The following is a 22,238-nucleotide window of genomic DNA, read 5'->3' as shown; positions in this document are numbered from 1 at the left end:
TATTGTGACGAAATTTAACTGAATAAATGTGTTTATTCTGTATAATACGTGGGATTTGAAAAAAAAAAAATCTGATGATGACATTTGGTTTCAAGGTGACTCAAGGAGGTCAAGGATTTCATCTTCAAGCCCTGTATATGTCGAAGTTCCTACTTTTTACAATTTATTTTTACAAGTTAAAATATTATGTAAAGTAAATAAAGTCCCACTCTTATCACATTACCTACCATTAACTACATCCTGTTTTTCATTGTTATTAGTGGTTAATCAATTATTGTTTATTCTCCTTATAAGGAGATGTACTTTACAAAATTTATTTTGTAACAAAAGGTTAAACGACTGTCAAAAGCATTGCTTTCTACCTGTTCAAGATTGATAGCTTCTAGTACTTATATTGTAAAATAAAGTAAAAACATGTTAAAGCAGCTCTTTTGCCAAAATAGTATGACAAGTCATTATGTTAATTCATTATTTGGATAAAGCTATGATGCTTATGTGTGTCGAAGTGTACAAGTAATTTGTTGATTGGAAATTGAGTACTTAGTGTATGATTAACCTAATGTTTGAGTCTCCAACTACCATTTTGTTTCAAATGTAAATGGTTTGATTGGATTCTTATCTTTTGAATAAATAAAAATTTGGTTAATGTACAATGTCGGCAGTAAACTCGACTCGAGGGATTGAATTAGAATTTTTGTGTGTGTGTGAAATGGGGGATCTTCGTGTATGTGGACAATCCAAATTGTCTCCCTTCATTATGGTACTAGCAGCAATGAAGAAGTTGTTGGTGAGACAATTTATCGATTTGGTGGTGTCTTCCTAGATCTTCTTCTCCAATGTGAACAGGAACTCCAAATCCCTTTTTAAATTATAACCTTCACTTCCTACATTCCTGGAGAGGTCTTCTCCATCACTCTTCATCTTGGCCACCTTGAAATCCAGGCACCTGGAGCTCATCACAATGTCCATAATTTTTGCCCCCACAACTTCAGGAGGATATAGGAGATCTGAGATGCGCTTCCTTTTAGTTATTTGCTCATTCATGATGAAGAGATAACGAATTGTTGGATATGGATTATTTGGGCACAAAGGATGGATGAACCCGTCAAAAAATAATTACTAATCCTTCCTATATTAAGGAAAAAATTAACACGTTTTCCTACACATCCCTGTAATTATAAATAACTATAATATTTTATTATTTGTTACAAAATAAGAAATTATAATAATAAAATTCATATTATGTACTTTTTTTCTTTTCCTATCAAACCAAGTGGACCCAAGTAGTCTTATCATTATTCAACTTTTTAAAATAATTATCTACACTGTTTATGACAGTACATATTTTGTTTTTAGAATTTGTTCATAACACCATTTTTTTTTTTTTTTGTTAAAATGAACCTTTAAGAAAATTAAACTTTTTTAAGAGTATGCCCTTTCTTTCTCATTAACGATAACTTTTGAAGGACATATCATTAAGAGTCGTAGGTATTAATTGACGTTATTCCAGGCTGGATAGAAGGATACTCATGTTAGAGTAGAGGCAAGAATAAAAAACTGAGAAGGAGCAGCAAATAGGTGTATAAAAAAACAAAGCATGTTTCAATTATGTTTTTTGTGACTCTTCAAGATAATAGGTTTCATACTCTAAGAGGATACAGGGTGATTACTTTGTTGCGAACCATGGGTCACGGTGATGGTGTTAGCCCATTGATTACTAAAACAAGCCATGCAGTGGCCGATTGAATGTAAATGAACGCAATATGAAATTACAAAATAGTAGCCACTGTTATATGAATAATAGATCATAGATTGAATGGATGTAATAACTTCATAAGTCGAATCATAGTGGTTTCATAAGTCGAAAGCTAAAGCTTTGTAGGTGAAGAAGACCACGTTGGAGATAGAGGAAGAATCTAGATTTGTTTAATTCTACAATTGGAGGATGAGAATGTAGTCGAACAAGTTTGAATGTGCGGAAAAAAATGTAGTTTTATTATTTACGTTGCCACTATAATCAATCTAAGAAATGTTATAAATTGACATAACCAAGTCTTCTATAAGGGAAAGAGTGGGTCTCCATTCTTAATTCATGAAGAAAAATGCAATCTCATTGAAACCTAGGTACAAGATCATGAGGTGGTCTTATATAATGTGTGGGTATAGGCTCGTAGTTGCAAACTAGTACACTACAATATTTGGCCCTACCTCTAATTCCCTCAGGATTCCTCGTTGCAATGAGCTTCTTGCAGAGATGATGCAGTACATCTAAGATATCATTGTACTTGCTCTCCCAAAATAGTAGGATAAAAATTCTTATTGTTTTCCATCGATGGAGCACACTGATAGGACAAAAAGAGTATATCTGAGAGTACATGAAAGGAATCTACTAAAAACTCATATTGTCTTTTCATGGAATCTAAAAATATGACCTTTACAGTTTTGGTTAAGTTGTTTCCCAGAGTGATGAGAGACCATCGGTTAGACTCGTTTACTTTGGCCCTTTTGGAGACATATGATGGAGCATGAGATATCCGTTTCCGTGATATTCCTACAGGTAAAAATTCAATGAGTGTATTAAGAACATTTTTGACACGATCATACGCCTTATTGTTGTATTGCAGATCCATTGAAAAAATGATTCAAATCGTTATCAGATATAAGTTCATCCACAAGGATGGAGGAGACTCGAGTTCCCTTCCAACAAATAGCTTTGCAGGGAATATTGTAGTCTGTTTCCAACTTTCATCGTACTTTAATCATGAGATCGCAGAGTTTTAAATAGAAGGTAGGAAAGTTGTCAAGTCTGGGAGTTAAGATCACACTCTGCATAAAGTCACTCAGTTGATTCACTTGCTCAAAAGAAAGTATGCTGAAACAGTGATCAGACACTTTGGAAATTTCAATCTGCGGCGAAGCGGCATGTTTGATTTGAATAGAGGTGCTGTTAGTCTGTCTCTTCTTCGAAATGTATATTTTGCTGGGTCATTCTATGTATTTCTTCATAATTTATGTCAATCCGTCCACGTTGTTGTCTTTGTTGTTCAATGCACTCCTTGCATAAAAAACTACAATTCTTCTGCACATCTAAAATGAATATCACTCGGACAAAAGTAAAGTGTAGAAGATAATAATCTTTTTATTTTGCTAAAATATTCAACTTGAGAAATAACTTTAAAAATATCCTATCAGAACGACAATCATATGTGAGTCACCCACAGTTGTAATAATAGAACTTTTCTATACCCTCAACCATTATACAGATATTAGTTTAAATTGACACATGATGCCAGTTCCGAAATAGTTTTAATCCGGCCTTTATGACTAGTTCAATATGGCTGATTTATTTAATATTTAATAAAACTTTGTTACTTGAAGTTAAGATTTGTATATACCAATACAACTTACTACTTGAAGATAAAACATTGAAACAATTTTTAACATACCTGCCAACTTTATCTTTTATTCAAAATATATTTAATCAATTATGTTTAAAAACAAGATAAAAAGAGTGTATATTTATATTACATACATTTCAATCAATGGAATTTAGCTAATTCACTTATCATTTATTCATTATTAATTCTACAATTGCTTCTATTTCATCAAAATAGATCCTGATAATCTAGGCTATAAAGTAAATATATATTATTTTTCAAAGATAATATAAATTACTTCATTGATAATTAAATACATAATATACAGGTATAAAACGGTAGAGCAGCAAATAAAAAAACTTGACGTCTATGGAATTTTTGAGTCCATTTCACCGTTAGTTTTTTTCCTGGGTTGCACTCCAGGGACCGAAATGTACTTGTTAATTCGTGTGGGTCTTATATTTTTACTCCAACTTCAAATTAAATTCTAAATGTATCATATATGTACCTACTTTAACATTTTCGACCAAAGATAACAAGGTATACATCTCAAATATTTTTAAAAATTAATGTAAAAGATACTCGAAGACAAATGCTTTTAAATCAAAATGTCCTAAGGCGAAATGGTTTAATGCAAAAATGTCCTAAGGTAAAAAAACATAAAACACGTCTTGTTTCATAATAATTTAATTTTATAAATAATAAATCCTCTCCAATTTACATGGTTTAATATTCTCTATTTTACACTATGAAATCATAGAGATATTAAAAATAATGACAAAATAGTATTGAATTTGTTCACGGAGGCTTATCCTATGTACAAAATTCTAAGGGAAAATAAAGTTTGATGATAATAAAATATCTATTTTAATATTAAGATGCTTAAATACTCCAGGAAGTTAAGGTGTTAGGATTTGAACGGAAGTAGCAAAAGGTTGAATAGGTCAAAATAAAGATTTGACAGTCAGTATTGGAAAATAATACGGTTCAAAAATCTTTAGAATGAATACATATTTTTATGTCGATTCATATATTAATGTCCAGGAAATTGTACTTTTTTTTTTAAATTAATAATAATCAAATGAAGAAGAGCAGTAAGAACTCCTGTCACCCCAACATATATTTTGGATTTAAAAAAAAATCTGATTAAAGGGTGGTTTATCTAAATGTTTGCATTATGAGAAAAAAAGAGTTAAATGTGGGGGGACTTTATTTCTTAACCGATTTTATTAACATTTTCCCAAAAATCACGATTGTAACATTAATTTGACATTTATTAAATAAAATCACCATTAGCTTGCAACCCACGTTCACAACGTCTCCAAAAACGTCCCACTGGGTAAAGTCTGGAATGCCCTCCTTATCCAAGCTGTCAGTATTCTGTTCAACATTGCCCAAGAATTTTTTTTCCAAAGGTTTCCATTCCGGTGAGTTAGGAGGTAAAGAACTTAGTGGAAAATACATATAATCCTTAGAATCAAAAAGATTGGGTGTTCTTTTTCTGGTGTGACTGGGTGCCCTGTCTTGCAAACGGATCCATGGTCAGTCTTTTATGATGCTGCGGGTCTAAGCAAAGAGTTTGGGGCAAAAAACACTGATTTAGACCTTGGTGTTGATCTTCAGACCCTGCTTGAAGATGAAGCATGGCATGCCGTGACCATTACTGCTAACAACACCAAGAACCATAACTTTGTGTTGGTATTTGGCCTTAGTGATCCTAGAGACGTTATAAGAACTTTTTCCCAAATATCTATTGTTTCTCGAGTTATGCTTCTGAGATAGACAGAGTTTTTTCTTATCTTAGAAGAACTAGACAAAGTATTTTACAAGAGGCTTCGGTTTTAGCTTGATCAAACCTTTTCTCTTTGTTTGAGGGGGTTAAAAGCTGTTATTTGCTGTGATAACGTAGTTTTTTATTTACTATATGATCAGCAGTTGAACAGAACGCTACGTCGATGCTGTAATCGATTGCAAAAATCGATGGGCTAGAACTCTTCTCATTTTTTGTTTGTTTATTTTCCTCTGCAATGTAGTACTTCGAACGATTTTGGTCATTCCAGTATAGCACCCGACTGCTCCAAAATTGTTCACAATCTTTTTGTTCCTGATTAAAAGTTGTCATTAGGAAGCATAATGAACAACTGATATGGTAGAGTGACGTTCGTACCGGACTTACTTTCCACTAGTGTGTGTTTTATTCAAACCTGTTTGTAGATTGATGGGAAGAGGCCAGAGAAAAATGCAACGTTTAAAAGAACTACTCTTTATACCATGCAACAGATTGTTTTCCCTGCCGAGGGAAACCACATTTATTAATATTGTTATTTAAGCATTTTTATTTATGCATTAGGGCTTTTCTTGAAAATATATTTTTGATTTAGAATCAAATTTTGACGTGAAAGAAATATAACATACTATTTTAGTCTAAGTCAATATCTAATTTTTGATTTCAAGATCTAGTCGAGTCACTACTCGTCAAAATATGGACTCCATTTTAAATCGAGTCACAAATCGCAAGTCTTAGTCCCCATTTCTTGATTAATCGCTATATTAACTTGATTAACTTAGCAAATTGGAACTTACATACTTCCTCAGTATGTTGGAAAGAAAAAGCTAACATATCCTATACGTCTCTAAATAAATTAGGCAAATTGCATACAGTATTAGGTGTCATATGTAAAGCATTATGCATACATACACCTACTTATCAATTAAATGCAACGAAGGGAATTCGTAATTGACAAATTTGCAGTAAATGTATATTTGCTATCATCTCTTACAACTAATTACGAATTGATATCTATGAAGGGATTTGAAATGAACGAGCACTAAAAGATGTACAAAATATAGGCTCCTCCGTCTAAAATGAAACACTTTTTGAGAATTAAAAAAAATATTATATTAGAAAAAATATCATCAAATCATATCATAAATTCAATCATTTTTTGAATTTTAAAATTAATAAAGGCAACTTTTGCCTTAATGAACAGCCAAACTGGAGCTGAACTTTGCAAAGCAGTTCTTTACAAAGCTCAACACTAGGCTGACTCCCGAAAGCTTATCCTTGAGTTGCCCAAAAATATCAAAGTCCAGGGGAGGTCAGTCGGGCTGTTGGGAGGGTAAGAGTATTACTTTTCAAGCTTATTGAGTAGGATTTTGCAACAGATCACACTCTTTACTCGATTGAAAGGCTTCAATTTCTGACAAAAAGTTATCTTGTTAGCAATAAAGTTTTAGTCTTGCTTCATACAGGGGCATGATAGTCTAGCTGCTGTCAAATTTACAAGCATTGCCATTGACGATCACTTTGTCTCTTCTGCGGTCAATAGTATATTTCCCAACCTCAAACAATTCTTTTGGCCTTGGTTTGGAACTTGTAGAATCTTTTGGTGTTCCTTTTGCGGTCACCGGTAAACAGTAGATCTGTTACAGACCAGCACTTTAGGGATCTCTGATTGTGATTTTTCACGTGCGGATAGCTTTGCATTTTTCCATAATTTTGGTTATGACACTTTTATTTCTAGGTTGATTTCCTTATTTATTTATTTACAGTTTCTTTACACAATTGTCTATTGAGGTTAAACAATTGAAATATAACAAATATGACAAAGGCGCGCCATTTAAAAAAGTGTTGTATTTTAGATCCAGGTCTTGTCTGTATGTGATGAGTTCATTTAACAAAAATATAGAATATAGATCAATTAAGGGAAAAATACACAAATTATTTTTAAATTGTATATACAAACAACTCAATATTTCATAGATACACTACTATCAAATATAGATTTTGTATTCAAATTTTAGGATCAGTTGTGCTATCTAAAAATAGAAAATAAAGTAAAACTTATTTTGAACCCAATGATTATGTAAATAATATCTGTCAAGTCCTAAACATTTAATTAGGACTTCTACTAACTTAAATGAAATTTACATTACCTCCAAAGCATTAATTGGAACAATTTATTGATAGAAGTTAGTGATAATTAATAGTTAAATAATACAATTGTGGTTAAAAAATTATTCAGAAAAAAATCCCTCGTTACATCATTTTATATTGTTAGTACAGGAAAATACTGAACAATATTTCTTTAAAGAAAGAATGAAAAGTATTTAAAACCCCTTCAAAAATTGTATTAAAATGTTTCCTTACATCAAAAGGCTTTAGTATACCTTATATCCATTTTTGTAGAAAACAAATATAAAATTTTGAACGTCTTAAATCCAAAAATAGATTTTTTAATGCATTTCACTTTCTTAAGAGATCTTTAATTCCATTGAAATTCTTTTTAATATATAGGGAAGACCATGAAAAGTAACAACAAGGCCTTTTTCTCAAACATCCAAAAAATTACAATAATAAAATTTAAATTGCTATTTTAATATAGGACATATACCAATTATTTATTTGTTTTTACAGCAAGCCAAGGCTCCTATTAAAAATCCCTACATTTCCTTACACTTAAAATGCGTTTGTCAATCGATTACAGAAATAAAAAATATGATAATTTATTTACACAAAACATATAAGTTCATTGGACCAATGTGCGCAAATTTATATAACGGAATGTTTCCTGGAAAAAATAAATATATGTCATCACTAAAAATGAATTACTGAGCCTTTCAATTATAAATTTTATGTCCGGCATAACGCATTTTACATTTACGAGGTTTCACGACTATTTAAGTGTCTAATTGATAAGATATTATTGTATTATCTCGTTTCGGAAAAAGAGTAAAGTTAAAAATTCCTACGTAAGCAGATAAAATAAACAGATGTAGTAATTTTCGTACACTAATATAGTTGATTTGTTTAGCAAATTAAGTTTCCTATTAGTAATAGGACTCCTGCAATCAATTGATATCATTTTTATAGTTTTTTAGTATATTTAATTTTTTTTTTTTACAAACTATAATGTTTCAACCATCATTTGACCAATTTTCATGCTTCTGACATGAAGCATCTTTATGGTATTGTATATCAGAGAATTCTACTAGAATATAATTAAAGAAGCGGAGAAAAAGATGTAATAATTTATGTCAGAAAAATATCTTTAGGAAATATTGGCATCACTGAGATCAAAAGAAAAGTTTACATCAAATAGTATTTGTTATTGCCTTCAAACCTAAATTACTTAGAATTGGTTAACATACATGTAAATGTCAAATAATATTATCATTCATATAGTTTTTGCTGCAAGACGGCGGCTCACTCTGTTGTTTTGTTTACAAACTAAAATAATTAGCGCATTTTTTGGAAAAACATCAAAAATGTCGTAAGTTTTTTATTGTTTTTGCGAGAAGTTTTATAGCTATTTTGAATAATTACTTTTATTTATCGGTTGATTGAACTTAAACCAAGTTCAAAATTTGACGCATTTTAACGTATCGTACAGGGAGAACAGTACCAACAGCTTCAATTGTATTGCATATTCTTTTATATTGTTCTGTATATTTGCACTTCACATCAAGCATTTTTGTTAGCTAGTGCAGGGCTCTTAACAGTGTTACGAGAGTGAGTTTATTTGATCAATAAAAGAAATCTGAATATATTATAAACTGCTATATGGCATTGAAAGTTAACCATTCAGCCTCTTGCTAGTTATTAACTTCTTTAAGAATTATATACTGACCACTTTTCGTAATATTAAACCAAAACCTATTTTTTATCTGCTGCAAATACAACCATCTCAGGCTACAGAAATAGTTGCAACATTTGACAATTAGCATTCAAATGGATTTTTAGTGGAAAAACTAAAATTTTGTATAACTTCTATATAAATATGTGCAAAGAGGTTCTAGACATTTTTGTCGTATGAATAGTGCGCAGAATGACCATATTGCAGATCATGCTGGAATACTATAAAATATATTTAATTATTTCTGAAGAATTGCAATGACAAATTGTTTATTTAAGTATTATCATGTCTGACTCTATAATCCTCAAAATTATTTAGTCATCTGAAAAAAAACTTACAAAACTTTTTTTACAACCTTCAACAGTCTTCCCTATCATACATAAATTTAATTTCTTCCCATAAAGAGTTCAAATCGATTATTTCTTAGGAAAAGAATCAAGGATATAATTGGTTCTTTTTATATACATTATAAATAATTTAATGCACGAAATATAGATATACAAATAACAAAAGAAAATAAATACATTAAAAGACTAATGCAAAAAAACAACTCAAAAAAGCACGCACACAGACGTTCTCTTAAACCATTACAGAGAGAGAAAAATATATTACATTTACCTTCTACTTACCTCTGTATAATTACTTTAATTGATTTATAGCATCAATGAATGCATCAGGTATAATGACTGTTATATACCTATTTACAAAGCTATACTTAAATGCAGTATATTAATGCTTTATTTATTATTCACTAAATACATATATGCTGGTTGGGAATTTTTAATCTGGAACAAGTTTAGACCTCAATATCTGTGTTACCTTGAAATTTGACTATAAAAGTGTGCATATCAGATTCCATTGAACAAATTGTTTAAAAAAAAGTACACAATCTTGTAGATTTTCTCCGAATACGAACCCTGTGTTGCCATTCATGTGTGACAGAGTACTGGGGAGTACACCCAAGGAGTTTACTGAGTTTACCAAGGTGCCCAAGGCATTCAAGGACTATGATGGGTTGAGAAAACCTACAAGGAAAACAAATGATCGTTCTTAAAGCAAACAACTCACTCCAGACTTCCTGAAGTTTTGGGCCAAAATTTGAATTTGGGGGTTTGAACCCCTTGGACTAATATGTGTGAAGCATCTTAGCAGGGAGTCAAATAAACGTGGATATAATACTGTTCCCTCCTGTGGCCTGTCCATTCGTGAGGCAGTGGCCGACATGGGCAAATAATTCCTCTTGAAGGCCTGCACCAGGCTCAGAGCTATGTTGGAAACAAGGTTTAATGCTAGAGGCAGTTTGAGTAATTGACTTCAATATAGACCCTTACATGCAAAAATATTTGTTAATTGCAGAATTAATTTTGGGAAATAGATTGTAATATACATTAACTTTCTCGTATATACGAGTATATTACATAAAGGCTAAATAATTTATTTGAGCTCCTATTTGCGAGTAGAAAATGCATTATCATGGGGGCATCCATTCTTGGGGAAATGGCCAACACGTACAAGAAATCCTTCATCAGGGTCTGTGCCAGATTAAGGGCCAGGTTGGAGAATTGAAGGCGGAGGTCGTTGGTTTGAGTAATTGACTTTCCCATGGACTCCTAAATGTAAAAAAATATATTTGTGAATTGCTGAAATAATTTGGAAAATAAATTGTGATATACACTATCCTTAAATTTACCAGATGAAAAGTCCCCATCCTATATAAGGGTATATAAAAAAATTCCTTCAGATTGATTTGTAAAGAATATAAAATTATGATTGTTTATAAGGAGTGTTTTCAATGAAATCATAAAATGCAATATAAATGAAGGATGCACCATCTTAGGGAAACAAAGCTGAGGTTTTTACAACATAAAATTGATAAATTTACAATATAACTTGATGAAACTTTACTCAATTGGCTTTAAAAATGAAAACAAAGACTTAACACCTGAATTGATGTCAATGATAAACACTGAGGCTTCAATATAATCAAAGAAATCCCTTAGGAAATCTCTTAGGAAATCTCTAAAATTATTTTTTCTTTTTTCGATAAGAGACAAGAAAATTATAATAATTAGAGAAAAATGTATTTTATTTTCTATTGTACTAGTTTACTTTTATCTACATGATTGTATAACGATGTTACAACATAATTTTAATACTATTTGGGGCAGATACATAATAAATCCAGCTCATGGAGTTCTACTATTTTTACAGAATAGTAAGAATTAAGTCTTTTTATTTGTTGATTTAATTTTGACATCCATAATATGTATTTTAATATTTTCCTTAATATTAATGAAAAAGGGGTTAAGTGTTATAATAGTAGGCTTTTTATGCTTTCAAAATGGCCAAGATCAATAATGATAACATCATGTGAAAACGCTCTATTACAGATAATATATTAACAATTCAATATGTAATGTACTCTGTTTTGATACCATAAAATAGCAGTGAACAACAATACTAACCAACAACAAGATTGAATCGAAATTTGAAAATATAGTGTACCAAACTCTCTAAATCACATTAAAGGTATTAGTTAGGCTATAAGAGAGAAAAATATATCATATTTTCATTTTACTTAAAGTGTTCAAAACATGAGGCTCATTCACACCTATTACCTCTGAGTTAATATAAAAATACAATTACTTAATATCTACAGCTGTACTCATTAACAAATGAAGTAAGTGTCTTAAAAATCTATATTTTTCTATCCATGATCTGAATGTCTTCTTTCTTTTTGGTTGTCTTCTTCTAGTAAAAACAAATGTGTACACATGATATATTCATAAGTCAATTATACTTGTACCCTCATCCAGTCTCTAGAGACAATATTATACGTAATATTAAGTTTTTTACTTTGTTATACCGACATACATATGTACATTATTGTCTTTGTATCTCCTACTATGAGCCAAACAATATGAACTTAATCATTTTAATGTCATTTTTATACGTTAATTTATTAATTGCATGTAATTAAGGACGGCATTTCTTTTATTTAGCCAGAGTCAAAGCACTTTCAAATGAAACATAAATGGTTATATATTATATTAGTCACATATTATTAGAGATGCAAATCTTAAGCAAAATTTTAATTCAAGATTGAATTAAGGACATTCTAAGTGACGAATATCGATATCATAATATATGGGTATTATATTGACACGTAATCTCCAAAGAGAGAATATCCATGTTGAGCGTGGGAATATGGGTTGGACATGTAAATATAATTAACACATAACCTTTGTAATAATTTTTGAACTACACTACACGACTACATTAAATTCTAATAAGAACAAAATTTCCAGCAATTTCAAACCTAAACATTCCCAACCCAATGTTTTTGGAACCCTTGAGCTATTTGGTGTATCGTCAAGGCCTCTGAGACAGATTACATTTATATTAAATAAAACTTTAGGTGAATATATAATAAATATTCCGAAGGATATTTAATACCATGAAAAGGTTGGAAGTCACTCTGTTAAGAGGTTCCATCAAGATTAATGGAATATTTACAAAAATTGTTAATCTATTCTGAGTTGTCGATGTTTTCTAAAGTCACTGTTTCAAAAGGAAAAATACAAACAATATTCTTATTTATTGTTATTTTATGTTAATTTTGATGTTAAATTGGAATTTGTTAAATAGGGAATTTTCAGTCAATAAAGTACTATTTTTGATATCAAATTAAATATACATTTTTATACCATGATTTATGCAGTCCATTATTAGTTTGAATAAAGTTAAAAAAAGAAAGATAACTTTGATATGCATGAAAAAAACATAAATATACTTTTTAGTTAACCATTTTGAAATTTGAAATATTTATTTTATTTACTTAATTATTGCTGCATCTATTTAGCCTTCTTTAGTAAATTAGGATCTTATATGTACACCACAAAAAAAAAAAATGCTTCTTACTTTTTTCCGTATCAAATCAACATATTTCATTTAGATTTAATTTTAATAATGGATCATGTACGTACCAATATTAAGGTATAATAGAATATGTTGATGAAGTAAATTGGGATTTTAAGCATTACCTTACCGCATTACTAAGAACCAAATGAATTGAAATGAGTATACAATTTTTATAAATAACAGTAAAAAATGCCATAAAACATGGATTTTTGACACAAAAATCATTTCTTTTTAAAGTATAATGCTCCTTATTTCTTTGATTCTAAAATTTATCACCAAAACTTTTCAGTATGCTCTTAAAAAAATAAATCAGATTATATACAAATCTATATTTAGCTTGATAAAGCCTTCTTTATAATTTATTCGTATATTTAGTAATTTTTAATCCAGATTAGTTTATTTTAATATACTATCTTGCTTAAAAGTATTTTCTATATATTTTTTTCCTTTTGGTGACTTGGATTACTCTATTTTCAATGTGAGGACAGAAGGTACAACGGTAGTCACAAAAATATAACATGGAAGCTATTATTTTAAATAATCAATCCAACCTCATCCAAACTGAGGTGTACTAATATAATTCCCAAAATAAGCATTAAATAATGAATATATATTTTTTAAATTTAAGAGCACGATAATTTTTTCTTCCTAGATCAAACTTGTTTTACGTAAGATACAAGTGTTTGAGTGAGCAAAGGAGTACTTTAAGTACCCTTGTGATCCCAGTGTTACGATTTACTATCTTGGGATCTGTTATTGTGTCATTGGTAATCATTTTTTGTAGGGGTTTTCTTCCCATGGAAGAAAGGTCGTATTTAAAAGGTTGGTAAGGAAAATATATATTATAAGATGGACGCCCTCCTTGCTCAAATTATTTCAACTCTTGAAGAAAACATTGGTGTTAAGGTCATTCAAATTAGAATTATTATAGCTCTTAAGTCTATTAATAGTTACTCTTTTCCAAATAGACCTAATAATAAAACATCTTCAGAGCTAATCGAAAAACAAATAACTTGATGCATCTACTGGTATCTTAGGCTTGGGAACTCTTTAATTCATTCAGCAACTTTCCAATTGGAGCGATTAGCATAAGGTTAAGGAACAGACAGGCAACTCATAATTATATATTAATAAACGCATATGCTTGACATTAAAAGTTGTTTCCATTTTTCTAATCCATAATCCACAGCCAGATGAGCGACAAACACGCTTTGATTATGATTGCAATACTTGAAAAATTAATCAATGAACTTAACTTAGTTGATATGTTTTTAAACTTCGATTAGAATTAAAAGTGTTTTAATTCATATTAGGCACAAAGTCGTCAAGATTTTACTATTCCCTAGGCTCAAAGAGTATTACACAAAAACGGTCTATAGATTCGAGCCTTTATTACCTCACAAATTGATATACTTTGAATTTTATACCAAATCCTCTAGCAAAAGAATTAGAATCCTTATTTGGGTTATGACCTCAGACAATTATAAATTGAAATTAAGAAAGGAATTGAAGTTTTGTTTTAACTCATACCTATCCTCCAATAAACTCTATAGAATATACATAAAAATTATTCTACATACAACCATTACCTTTATAAATATGAGAGGAATGCAGAGATTCAGATGAAGGAACAAGTCAAAGACGTAGTTAAGACAGGATCCTTCCTTATTCGATGGAGAACGAGAACATTTTGAACATTATATGAATTTATAAGATTTCTGAAGAAGAAATGAGAAAAAAAGCTGTGATCAAAGGAAACCATTAGATTGAAAGTCTGGTAACAAAATATGAACTATCCACTTGTGGAATTAAGAAGAAAGTAACTAAAAATTAGGTGCTTACAGAACAAAGTCCATTCTCAAATATTTTTATGAGTATTACCAAAAAGTTGTTGGGGTGCCTAAAAGGAATTTCCTAGACCAATTACTTTTCAGAGGAAAGTGGGCTCTACTTTATCAATCACGATAATAAAGATAATAAAGCATCTGTCCATTATTTAATGTTTGCCACTTACCTTTCAAATAATTGTATTTTCTATTTATAGAATGAATGGGTATCTGCACAGAGAATTATCTGGGAAAATATACCTTGTTTATTAATTTAAATAACAGAATCGACATGATTTAGTACTTTTCTACTACATACAAGCTATCATTGAAATGTACGAAACCAGATTGAACAATTGCGTGTACTCATAAGTGATGGAAAGTAAGCCTAAGGATTTACTGCATATATATAATTGGAAGTCCTTGTTGGACTTTAAGTAGAATTATCAGAGTAATTCTTGCCAATCTATGAAATATATTCTCTTCTCCTCCTGCCGCTTGTAGCTGATCTGATGAAACGTCAGTACAGATAAGCTGCTCTCCTTCAAAACATTCTTCAAATGGTCAGGGTTATCATTTTGATTTTTAATTTCTTTATTTGAACATGCTCAAAATGTTCCGGATTTGCATCAGTGTACTAATGGAGCTTTTTCACCATTATGTATATTTAATTGATTTAAGCAACAAATTGTTGAACTTAATGTATTGTATGAATATAGTCTATCATAATAAGCAATTGGATCATAGTCTATGTAGAATGTTTGTATTAACACGAGTCTGCAAGTCAGTTTTCTCTCAGATAAATGTGGGGGGGGGGGGAATAAATATAGACTAAACTGACTTATGAAACTTAGATCACATAATGAGGGATGCCACAATCAGTCTGGATATAAACTGTAAAACGACCGCTCAGATAATAATCAGTAGATTGATTATATGTAAAAATAAACTTTAAAAAAATTAAAGCAAATTAGTATGGCCAGCGAGATGATCTCTTAATCTCACTTTGGTTAAAACCCAAATGCTTTTAAGAACACCGACATTAACTTTACTATCTCTCAAAAATATATCCCTATATTACCTAGTTTTAATATTAAATAAAATTGTAATTTCATCGTTATACATTCGTATTTCCGTCTCGAATATTAGGATAAACTAATAAAATGGGAGGAATACTATCTAATTATTCTCAGATCTTTCTCGTCCCTAATCGGTCAAAAAAAGAAATTATAATTATACAAATTTATAATTTTTGTTGGGATTTTCAGTACATATTACATCGCTTATTTTTTAAAATCAGTATTGATTGTTCGCATAAAATAGTATTCAATGTTAGTGTTAAGTCTTTTTATTTATTTTTGAAGGCATTGATGGAGTTTAATCAAAATTTATTAGAAATTTATTTATTTTATGTATTCAAATATCAAGTTTGAGACTTTAATGGCGTTTCCTTCAATTATTATGCAATTAATGACGTCAGTGAAAAGGCTCTATATAAGTTGATATCGAGGTGGATATTCCAAATTGCTAATCATTGTATGCAAGAGACGTTATACAGAAATTTTGTTACCACATATCAAGGGTTCCTTCCTCCTGATGATTATATGACTCCATATTGATTAGGTATATAACAGTTGGTTACAACTTTAGCAACACACCTCCATCCTTCAACACGGATCCAAGATTAAACTCAGAAAATAGATTTATCATTTGATATTGACTCTAAAATTCCCTAGTTTTAGTTATACCCCTCATGCATCCTTATTACAAGCTCTTTTGACAACTGAATACTCGTTGAAGACTCGTAGTGACTGAAGGATTCTATTTGATGGACATTCAAAGGATTCCTCGGAGCAAATCCTCACTAAATGAAATTTTACTGGGCAGGTGCAGTTCAGCGGGGATTTCATTGCCAGAGATTCCTTCCCATATATGCACTCTTCTCCATTGATGAGCACCGATCCCGAATTTGGGATCCTACTCTCAAGGGTATAATTTTTTTTTCGTTAAGTCGATTAAGAAAGAATATTAAGAATTCCTCATTCCCTGAACGAACTCACGGATGGATTTCTGAGACCTGTATTTTATACTTACTTTGATTATTTCTCGAAAATACGTATTATATACTTGGTCTATTCCAAAGAGGGATTTCATTTCACACTTTTTAACTTCTAACGCATCCTTCTTTTTTGTCCCTCTCTCTCTCTTTCTCTTCCCTGTTACGACATCCAAATATATGGAGTTTTCTTTTTGGATCAATTTAAAAATGAGTTTTATCTTTGAACTATTCTCGTGGCCTTATCTCAAATTGACAACAATATAGAGCGTTTTTGGAGAGGCTCTTTTTTTTTAAATTAAAATTAAAACTTTAAGCTACCAAATGAGATACTTTTAAACTTTTTGTATATTATGTTTTGAACCTATGAGCCTTTGAATAAAAAGCATCTCTTTTCATCTTTAAACAGGGATAAATATAGTTATAAGCATGATATATACATTTTTTTAAATGGTTTTAGAATTTTTTAACTTATGCATTGAAATATATATTTACATAATTTATTCCTTTATTCAACACTAAGTACTTCAAAAAGCTTTGCATCTTAAGAATAGTAAAAATAAAAAATAAACTTTATAGCGTTTTTCTGAAGGCCATGAGGCTAACAGAGAAAAATATCGGCATATTTGGAATTAAGGGAACAAATTATATTCAGTTGAGAATATGCTGTCTTAGTGCTAAAAAAAGGGTGATTTTGTTGGATAGTGAAATCAATTAATTTTGGTATTATTTCCTATTTCTTTTATAGGGAAATGATACGTGATACAATAAAGAGAACGACTTGATATTTTTTTTTTTTTCATTGAATGAAGACTGTGTTAACTGTATTGTGTAACATAACCTTGCCTCCGGCAGGAAAAAAGAAAAAACGCCTGATTGTTCCCAACTATAGACTCATTGTTTAATTATTGTTTTAAATTGTTCACAGCTAAACAATAGCTAATTTTAATTCAACCAATCAATCTTTGCAACATTGATTAGGAGAAAAGAAGTAAAAACATTGGCTGTTGATATCAAAATATATAATTTATTTTTGTGTCAGCAATGCAATGCCGTGTTAAATTTGTAATTTAATTATTTTATAAAATAATTAGATAATTAACAACTTATTTGGGGGTGTTTTATATTATGTTTTCGAGAGAAAAGTAAAAGATAGTATGAACATGGCAATGTATTCAATGTAAAAAACACATAAATTCTAAGCAGGTTATAGAGTTGTTGTCAATATATGTACAAAAGAGGGCAACTCCATAAATTATGTTATATATTTATTGAATAAAGTTGCTAGGCGAGTAACCTATGATTAACACGATTATCATTGTAAATGTGTCTGAAAAAGATATAAAAAAATTTGCATATCTCTTTTACAATATAATTACATTCCTTATTGTCAAAGAGCATAAGGTACGTATCTCAAATTGTATATTAAGAATGAGAAAAGTACAAATGGTATTTATGCAGAAGTATGCATAGATATATTAATATCTAATCCGCTCTACTAGACTTATTTTCATAATAATACCGTGTTAAGATTAGCATCGAGACAGTGTCTTCTAAGCCCTCTGTTGAGAGGGTATGCGATGAAAAAAAATCTGGCCTAGATCAAGGGCTTATCAGGGTTTGAACTAGGGTATAACCCACTCATCAAACAAAGATGGAAGCCAAACTAATTTAATGTCAACACTTTTTGACGTGGATTGAACTAATACGACAATATACAATCACCTGAACTACACCTGAAGCTTTGTGTACAAGGTGGAGAGACTTCAAAAGAAGGTCCTTAAATGGATCCTCAAAGGAAATTAACCTCACTTTTATCAACGAGATCCAAAAGAAGTCAATAAGTGCTGTTCCTCAGGTTTTTTTTATTCGCTATAAGTACAACGTGGTGCCAAAAAGCGGGGGAAAAAAAACTCTCGGAGATGAAAAAGGTCTGATAACCAGAACTATGACCATTTAATACGTCTATGTTAGTTTCAGATCCCAGCTTGAGCAAGTTGTGGCCGTAGAAAAAGGACAAACATGTATCGATATATTTATGATACTTTTATCAAATTCTGATTAAATATACTTTTTATATTTTAAAAATTGTTTAGCTAGTATCCAGTTATAATTTTTCACAAAGGTATTCTTGATTTTAATCTACATACGGCATATATGAAGTGTAATTACTTAAAACTGTTTGAAGATGCGTAAAGTTTGTTTATATCAAACGATGACCATTTTTTTTCTTTAAAAACCACTAAATACAAAGTATTTCAACCTAATGGTTACTAATTGGAACAGCTTTTACGTCTGATTTGTAACCATCTTTAGATTTGGGAATGGGATTTTTTTTTGCACAAGTGTATAACAAAATAATGCAAATAATAGCTTTTTAAATAAAAAAGCTATTGCGTGACCTAAAACTAAAAAAAAATATTTCATTAATTATTTATAAGTACACATGGTATTTACCTATGTTTATATTAAATCTAAACGCCATATTAACGTATGTTCATCTAAAAATCACTGAAAGTGTATACATCATAATAACACTTAGTCCATGTTTGTGATCATTTTTGAGCCTGACGAATTTTAATGAACTATCAGTAGTACACAGCATTGTTCAGAGTAATTAGGCTTCGGACAAAAGACAAACTTGGCTCGTCAGTGTTTTTCTCTCTGTTTTACAGGAGCACGCTCACACTTACTCAATTCATATGTGTTCTCTCCTCAAGAATAATAATAATAGTTTGAAAGAAAAAAAAATATTGGGATGACTAATGTGTATTTTACCTCACTAATAAAAACAAACAAAATTATTTTTAACATACCAGGGTTTTAGTTTTTATTCAAATCTTAACATATACTGAAAATGAACATGAAGTCTGATATACATAAGAGACCTATAACAAAAACCAACAAAAACAGTGCTCTTGCTATGCATGCATACGCATGTAATTAAACATTTATCCGCTTACATTATTATTTCTTATATTTATTATAAATATTTCTATGGTTTACATCAGGATTATCATATCCAGTGCACCCTGTAATCACGTTCGATGCTATATGTACACACCTACATTGTTATCTCTTCTAGATTAAAATATATTGATGATATACATCATGGATCACTATATAAATTACACCCGGTGACTCATTTTCATATATAACGACATTCATACATACATCCATAATTTAATTTATTAATATTAATTAATATTTAAAAGTGGAATTACATATTTTTATTTATTTATTATCTTTATAGACGATTGGTGGATCGATTGGAGGGGATGAAGCGTTGTTGCTTGGGGAATGGGGAAACAGACTGTATTTTATGTGGCGAAATATTCCGATTTTATCATCGTTCACAAAAAAGATGCACAAGATGTAAGAAAATGACTTGTGGTAAATGTGGTGTTGAGAGCTCACTATCCTTATCAACACCTCACCATCCCCAATCCCAAGCCTCCCTCTCAGCCTCAGGGAATGCTAATAGTACAGTTTGGCTTTGCAAAATCTGTAATGAAGGAAAGGAAATGTGGAAAAAATCTGGTGCTTGGTTTTATAAGGTAAGAATCTAACAAGGTACTCTTTTATTCAAAGAAACATTAATTTATAAGGGGTTGATTAACACCTGCCGGGTGTGCAAGCTATCTGTGCCACGAAAATGATTTTTTTTTTCAAAAGCAAATTTCTCTCCAACAAGTTAAAACCGGAGTCTGACAGCTGGATGAATTATGTTTTATTTAAATCCATAAAATTACCTTCAGCCTAAATTAAAGTCTCTATACGAGGCAAAGAGTGTGAGAAGAGCTTCGCCACTTGGTCCCTTGGTAACCCCTTGAATTCCTTCTTGATCTGACTGATAAGTTTGTATTTGGTGTTGCAGAGGGTTTGGTTGGTTTTTTGGTCGATCTCTCTCTATTCAACAACTTCAATCAAATTGAGATGCGGCGAGGTTGGAGGCCGAAAGGCCGGCGAGAAGAAGTTGTCATAAATGTATTGGAGTCATTTGAGACTTCTTTTTCAGATGAGACAGGGAGCCAAGCCCTATAGACCCCTAAAATTCCTCCCTTACCTTACTAACAAACGTCTCACTGAGATTCAGAGTTCGATCAATTGTTATGTTGTCACTCCTGCTAATAAGTCCGTATTTGCCCAAGAGAGCGCAACAAAGTGGAAGCATAGACAGCTAGCACACCCGGTAAATAGCAATTATGTTACTACTTAGGGTAAACATAGTTTAATATTCTTTAAATATTCTAAACACCCTCCGAATGCGACTTCTACAAAATTGATAGTGTTGAGATTCGGAGCACTTTTTTCGGTCAGTCCTGACTGAACCCAAAACTACAATTTACTCGTGTTTCAATTTAAAAGGAAATAACAGAGAAGTTAGTAATATATAGGAATTCTATAAATGAACGTTATAAGAATTATCAAAATTACATAGTCCAAAATACAAAGGTAGGAATTGTATTTATTCCATATTTTACTATAATTTAAGCTGTCTTAAAATATTATGTAAATTTTATTGCAAACAGATAAATTTGTGTAAAGTTAAGAATGAATACAAAAAAGGAAATGTTATATATAAAGTAATTTCATTTAGTATAGAAAGGAAATAATATATATTTTAAATTCAGAGAAATTGTAATGTTGATAAAAAGTTTGATAACTCCATTTCAAAATTCTTCAATCAACCACTATATGTATTTACTTCAAGTTTTATGAATTCAATTCATCTAATGAATCTTTTTATAAATTATATTTGAAACAGGGAATGCCGAAATATGTTCTTCCTGAAGACGGTAAAGGATATCAACACGATCGTCGCCACTCTCATTACGCACCCCTGTCCAACAGCAATGGAAAACCAATTGGTTTTGTATCCGCCTTTGGTTTTGCAAGAGGATCTGCCACAAGTACTTCCCTCGGAGGTTCTCCTGTTGGAAGCCATGATGACTTGGGGTTTCGTTCAGGATCCCTTCAAGGAGTTTCCAAGGGTATGTTGATGAGTATGCATCATTCGGATGACGAAGAGGAAGAAGATGACTCAGATGAAGTAGCTGATGGAATGCTGGCCAGGAGACGAATTTTAAATAATCATAGACTGAGCAAGGAAGTTGTTGACTCTGATGATAGTGGGTCCCATCACAAATTAAGGTGATTAATTATTATTTTCAAAAGAGGTCATGTGTTAGTTAGGAGTAATTGGAGTCTGACATAGGAGGAAGGGTTATTTATTGGATTGATTACTACTATGAGTACATGCATGAATGAATCACTTTGCAATCCAGCATATTTACCCCTCCTGATGAATAATTGATCAAAATACATAATGAATTATAAATGGAGGCATTGAGACATATTTAGATCAATATTATACATACAAATACTAATCAATATAATGAAAGTATTTGTATAAATAATA

The 22,238-nt window shown here is 30.8% G+C and overlaps 1 protein-coding gene and 1 pseudogene across 1 annotated transcript in view; one reads left to right on the top strand and one right to left on the bottom strand.

Annotated features, from left to right (window-relative positions):
• Positions 1–22,238, top strand: part of LOC121116543 (rabphilin-3A) — a 139,208-nt gene that overhangs the window by 69,451 nt on the left and 47,519 nt on the right. The window contains exons 4-5 of the mRNA XM_040710806.2: positions 20,070–20,373; positions 21,585–21,970. Of these exons, the coding sequence (XP_040566740.1) occupies positions 20,070–20,373; positions 21,585–21,970 (690 nt within the window). The remainder of the gene's footprint in view (positions 1–20,069; positions 20,374–21,584; positions 21,971–22,238) is intronic.
• Positions 1,933–13,066, bottom strand: LOC139905262 (terminal nucleotidyltransferase 5A-like; annotated as a pseudogene).

The sequence above is a fragment of the Lepeophtheirus salmonis genome, chromosome 4 (assembly GCF_016086655.4).
Source record: "Lepeophtheirus salmonis chromosome 4, UVic_Lsal_1.4, whole genome shotgun sequence".
NCBI lineage: Eukaryota > Metazoa > Arthropoda > Copepoda > Siphonostomatoida > Caligidae > Lepeophtheirus > Lepeophtheirus salmonis.
The sequence above is the reverse complement of the archived record's forward strand: the minus strand, read 5'-3'. Positions and strand labels throughout refer to the sequence as shown.